The sequence below is a fragment of the Gracilinanus agilis genome, chromosome 1, assembly GCF_016433145.1.
Source record: "Gracilinanus agilis isolate LMUSP501 chromosome 1, AgileGrace, whole genome shotgun sequence".
Classification (NCBI taxonomy): Eukaryota; Metazoa; Chordata; class Mammalia; order Didelphimorphia; family Didelphidae; genus Gracilinanus; species Gracilinanus agilis.
Genome location: NC_058130.1, coordinates 588,324,108 through 588,330,560, shown reverse-complemented (window position 1 = coordinate 588,330,560; position 6,453 = coordinate 588,324,108). Strand labels below are relative to the sequence as shown.

The window sequence follows — 6,453 nt, the reverse complement described above, 5'->3', positions numbered from 1 at the left end:
ATTTCTAGGTGCTTAAATAACTTTAAAAACCTTATACATTATACATATGTTCTCATATAGAAGACATTCTTGTCTTTGTTAGAACAAGGTGCTAGTGAAAACAATTACTATAGTAAAGTCGGAACAGAATTCATAAAAAAGGGTACCTTAATCATTTCAGATAATTTCCCTATTGGATTTCCCATAAAATTGGATGGGTTGATTTTAGATGCATGAATGAGGAGATGTAGAATCTCATCCTAATATTGGAGATTGACTTGATTTGGTAATTTCTTTTTTAAAAGAACCCATTATGTTTTTGATAGCCCAAGATGAACAATGTATTAGTTTGTTTCAGAATCACTAGATAGACCAGTAAATGCTATTTCTCTTAGTCAATTTCTTGAAGCTTTTGGGCATTTTCACTATGGGAAGTTGGTAAGTTATAGCTACGATTCTTTAAGACTTTCCCCCCTGCAGATTAACACTAAACTATCATGACTATTAAACCATTTGTAATAATGGCTTAGAAGTTTCCTTTAGTTGCCTCATTTTAAAAATAGGTATAATTATACCTGTAGTACCTCCCTCATAGGATTCTGCTGAGGAACAAATGTAATTATACATATTAAAAGCACTTGCACATTTTAAAGCATTCTGTAAATTTCAACAATTATTTTTCATGAAAATATTTATGATTTGATAAAAGTACTTCCTGAATGATATATTTTATAAACATTTGTCAGTCTTAAAGTAATCTAATAACTAAATTTCTACAAACAAATCTAATTAGTTACTGAAAGACACAGTTCAAGTTGTTAATGTTACCTATCATACCACAGTTTGTTTAATTTTTCAAACTTGACAAGATTTCACTCGAAGGAACAGCTTCTGTGAAGAAGAATCTATCCAAAGAGAATGTACTTTGTATCTTTTAGCATTGCAGTAATTTCTTCAGGTCTGTATGGGAAAAGTTTAAATAGATGTCATTTACATCTCTTCATGCATGGTTGGATTAAATAGTTTAAAATTTAATTTTCAGGTTTCTATAATTTAGTTCAATTCATTGCAACAAGTATTAAGCTCCTACTGTGCTCAATAATGGGAGAGATACACAGTTAGTTGAGACTCCTTGTTTTTATACAGCATACTCCAGTATCATGGAGAATAAGTCATACATAAATCTAAGAGGGATAGAGGCTCCACCCGTGTTTCTATGGTATAGTAAAATCCCAGGTGAGGAAACCCCCTTTGGCAATGTAGGTCTGCACCCTTTTCTCTCCCTTTATGGTCTTTGAAGCCCCATGTACAGAGAGGAAAAGTGACTCATTGAGGATCAATACAGCCAGTATAGATCAGAATTGAAGTTTCACACCCAGGTTTTCCTGGTTCAGAGACCACCTCATTATCCACTATTCCATGCAGCTTCTCATACATCATGGTAATAGACAATAAGTGCTTTGGAGGAATGAAGAATTGGTGAAATTGGTTTACACTATTCTTGCCCCATCTTTGTTGCTGTAATTTATTGATCTAGAGATAGCTCCCATCTTCTTCAATGACTTAGTAGCTATCTCACAGTTATCTTGAGCTTATTCATTTGCAACAACCTCCATTAAACTTTGGTCACATATCAGACCTCAACATCTCTTGGAATTATACCATCTCCAAAAACCAGAACTACTCTGAGCTACACTTCTTATTCCCAACTGATTCACAGTAACCCTTGTTATATTAAAGGGAGGTCACTTGTGTCTATTTGAGGAGGTAGAAATGATGTACAGAGAGGAATAAGATGACACTTCTCCTTTATAACAGTTGCCCAGGCAGGATCCTTCAGGTCAAAGAGGTTTATCCCTTCTGTACCCACCTGGGGTTAATTGATATATTGATATGGGCTCTTCAGCTAGGATAACGACGATATTCTTACTGCGTTGTCTCCCTTCCCAAAACAAGCTTTGAAACTGATTTAGGAAGATACTTTAAACTTTATATATTAATAAGAAGGATAAGGGTAAAGGACTGAGGTTTAGGAGAACCTACTTTAATTTGCTATTAATGAAACTCCCAACTGCTGGCAAATGAAGAAATAATGTTAGCTTTCCTCTGGTTCATCCTGGCTAGGACTAAACCAGAGTAGGTAAACTGCTGGGAAATCTTCACCTTCTTCTTCTGTAGATCTTAGCCTTAACAGTTGAGATATATCCACCCTTTCCACCCTCTTCTTCGTCTCCTGCCCACTTCCCGGATCCCTCCCAGGCCCTGAGAAACCTAGATAACTAGATAATGAAACTCCTAATATCTAGGGACAGTAGACACCAAGGTGGTGGTCAAGTACAGGTTGATAACGGTTTATCAAGGACAGGACAGGATGTTTGCACCCTCTCACTCCAAGACCAGGATCCCCTGATCTCTAGCCTCAGCACAGGTCAAAGATCCAGAACTTCTCTCTCAGGGTTCTCAACTGCCCCCTCCTGCCTGTCCCATGCCTCCCTGGGAACATTCTATCCAACTGACTTATCTGTCAATCATTGAATGAACTTCAATCTCCCAGAGATTCAATATAACACCCTCCACTTTTCCCTCCAGGCCCTCAACCTATCCTTAGTCTCCCATGCTCTTATCAACATATCCAACATATTTACCTTAGAATGTCTTTTTCTCATTGACCTAGTATTCCTGACTAGCTTATTCCTTACTCTTTGAGATTTAAGTCTAGATGTCCAGATTTGCCACTTTTACTCTCCCTTTAGCCCAGACTGTCATTGCCAGAAACTAAACTGATTCACCCCCCCACCCCCCTTTAAATCTGTGGTACCTAACTAAAGCTGAGCCTTCATTTTCTGCTCCTTGGTCATGCTCTTATTACCTATCTCATTTTCAAAAGCACCTACCTATTTCAGGCTTCTTGTTGCAAACCCAAATTAGAACTCATATTCTTGTAGCAAATGACTCAACTTCCTACTTGACAAGTTTGAAGTCCACAGTTCTTTAAAACTTTACAGCATCTCTTTCCCTGTACCTAGGGCTGATCATTCTACCTAACTGATTATTATTGATTATAATCTAGTTATTTCTAAGAAAAGCTAGTTCAGACATTGAAAAATGAACCCTTTTCAATTCAGCAACTCATGAAAATTTTTGTTACCTGAATTATGACAATTGACCCCAGATATCACAAGCTAAGCCAGTAACAACTATAATTTTTTTAAACCCTTAACTTCTGTGTATTATCTCATAGGTGGAAGAGTGGTAAGGGTGGGCAATGGGGGTCAAGTGACTTGCCCAGGGTCACACAGCTGGGAAGTGTCTGAGGCCGGATTTGAACCTAGGACCTCCCATCTCTAGGCCTGACTCTCAATCCACTGAGCTACCCAGTTGCCCCACAACTATAATTTTTAATGAAACATTCCTGTTTCCAAGTGTACATTCTAAAGTTACATGTGAAAAAATTATTTTTCAAAGCATAATATGTTGTCATAGGTTGAAAATGTGAAACCTATGGGATTTCTTCAGATTAAAAACACCAATTTTTACTAATAGAGTGGTTTTTAAATTTAGCAGAAAAACCTATACTTTGTATTATATCACCATATAATGGAAACACTATAAGATACATCAGAAACTATTATGGGACTAATTTTTGAAGTTTTTCTTAAAGGTTATATGAATATATTTCTCTTAACTAGCCATTTTCCTAAATAGCTATTCCAACATGATTTCTCTGAGCATTAAGTATGAAAACATTAACTTCTACTTAAGCAGAAAAAAAGCACTCGGGTTCTTTAGGACAGTTACAATTGATAACTAGAAGGATAAATCAGAAAATACAAGAAATTTGTCTATAGTTTCATAACTCTTGAAATAATTGTAGATTTCAAGATTTTTATTTTAGTGTGCAGGCAGTAATCTCAGGCTGTAAACAAGTATGTTGTCATTTTTAAAAAGAAGAAAACAAATAATGGCCTTTGAAAACAAATTTTTTTAAAAAAAAATAGATGTTAGTTACCATTTGTTCTTTGTCGGTATTATGGATCCCTGCTTGTACCATGAGATCAGTTACATTGTTCTGTAAGTCATCAATCCGATTCCCCATTTCTTCCAGTATAAAGTTAAGGAGAACTGTATAGTGCAGGTTAATTTCATTAGTGAAAAAAATACACTAGATACCTTATGGTAGTCTTTTGGTTTGCATATCTAATGTCACTTTTGAACTGTTGGCCAAAAAACCCTCTTCAAAGATCCTTTTTTCATGAGTACTTATAACAAATTCTGATAATTTCATTAAATTGTAGATTTTAAAAGTAATTTAAGAGGAAAAGCAAGTCATAGCAAATTAAGTTACTTCCACTGTCTAATTGATAGGAAAAAAGTCATAACTTTTTCTCCAACTGATATATTGTAGCTTTTAAAGATGAAATCCAATGGATTTAACTTGTTTGGTTGAATGGAATGAGGAATAACATCCAAAGAAATAGGAATTAACTATGCCATATTTTAATATGTGACTATAAACATTCTGAGGACTTATTCTTTTTTAATTAAATTGTCCTCCCCAATTGTGTGGGACAAAATCTTTGTCTCTATACACACATGTGCATGCATACACATACATTCATTTTAAGATATTTAAGTGCTAATTTCATTATGCCTTAGGGTGTGTTTTCCTATGAAACCTGATTCCCAAAGTTGGGAGTATAAGTTAGTGAGAAATGATTGTACAGATATGTTTTTCAGATATACTAAAGAATATGGATTTTGAAGTGAAGTCAAATTTGTCCTGGGCAAATGTGTTGTTTTTCACAGACCGGAAACAGCCTGTTATACTTGACCATTTCCAAGACAATGCTATAAAAGGAGGTGTTGAAGCAAACAAATATTTTCATTGTTGAAAAATGTTTAATGCTTGTTAGTACAAATAATGGGAATTAGATCACATAGAACTAGAGATTTTCTTTCTGTAGTACTATGTAAACATGAGATCATAGGCTCATTGAATGGACGTAAAGGCCCCTTCAAGATTTTTCCAGATTTCATTTCAAGTCCTCTGACTCCAAATATAGCATTCTTTCTACTGTACCACAATGCCTACTTGGAGCTAACTGGGCAAAGTGGATAGAAAATAGGCTAAAGTTAAGAATTTCTGAATTCAAATCCCTTTTCAAAGACACATACTAGTTATGTGAATAAGGACAAAACTATTTAAACTTCCTTATGTCTCAGATGGCTGGTGGAAGGAGTCTCCACAATAAGAAAGTCACATTTCTTTGACAACTGAGGAAAATAAATGTGAATTTTTATTTTAGCCTTGAAAAATACATAACGGCTCTCTCTTCCTCTTGTAAATATGAAATAATCTTCCATCCTACAAACAAATGTTAATATACCTCAGGATGTGCCACCAAAATGCAAAAATATACTTTCCATGAGAAATATGCATACTAGGAATATGGAAAGAAAGAAAATGGCTAGGAATGTTGATCATGAAAACATTTCTTATTCACCATGCAATTTCAGAGACAGACTGTACATTCTTTTAAAATACAAAAGGATATTTTTGAGAGTTATTGTTTCAGTCAGAGCTTGAAAGTGTACCTGCAGTTCCCGTAATAAATTTTCTGCCTGGAAAAGAAATAAGTCATTGAATATATTTAATGCACATTTCTTTTTTTTTTAATTAGACATTAATATTTATTTTTAATCTGTTTACATACTTTATGCCCCTACTTTCCCCTTCACCCCCCCCCCCCCGCTCTCCCCCCACCCATGGCCAACGCACATTTCCACTGGTTGTAACATGTGTCCTTGTTCAGGGTCTATTTCCCATTCATGTCCGCCTCAGCCTATGCATTCAAGCAATTGTTTATCTTATATGTTTCCTCTCCTGCAGTCCTTCCTCTGAGTGTGGGTAGCATCTTTACCATAAATCCCTCAGCACTGTCTTGTGTCATTGCAGTGCTGCTGGTGCAGGAGCCCATTACATTTGATTTTACCACAGTATATCAGTCTCTGTGTACAATGTTCTTCTGGCTCTGCTCCTTTCATTCTGCATAAGTTCCTGGAGGTCTCTCCAATTTGCATGGAATTCCTCCAGTTTATTATTCCTTTTAGCACAATAGTATTCCATCACCCGCATATACCACAGTTTGTTCAGCCATTCCCCAATTGAAGGGCATACCCTCCTTTTCCAGTTTGTTGCCACCACAAAAAGCACAGCTATAAATATTTTCGTACAAGTCTGTTTATCTATGATCTGTTTGGGGTACAAACCCAGCAATGGTATGGCTGGATCAAAGGGCAGGCAGTCTTTTATAGCCCTTTGAACATAGTTCCAAATTGCCAGCCAGAATGGTTGGATCATTTCACACCTCCACCAGCAATGCATCAATGTCCCGATTTTGCCACATCCCCTCCAACATTCATTACTCTTCCCCTTCTTTCATTTTAGCCAATCTGCTAGGTGTGAGGTGATAC

At 36.0% G+C, this 6,453-nt stretch overlaps 1 protein-coding gene across 1 annotated transcript in view; it reads right to left on the bottom strand.

Annotated features, from left to right (window-relative positions):
* Positions 1-871: 871 nt before the first annotated feature.
* Positions 872-6,453, bottom strand: part of HSBP1L1 (heat shock factor binding protein 1 like 1) — a 17,061-nt gene continuing 11,479 nt past the window's right edge. The window contains exons 2-4 of the mRNA XM_044667287.1: positions 5,535-5,601; positions 3,989-4,083; positions 872-939 (exon numbers count right to left, since the gene is read on the bottom strand). Of these exons, the coding sequence (XP_044523222.1) occupies positions 934-939; positions 3,989-4,083; positions 5,535-5,601 (168 nt within the window). The 3' untranslated portion in view covers positions 872-933. The remainder of the gene's footprint in view (positions 940-3,988; positions 4,084-5,534; positions 5,602-6,453) is intronic.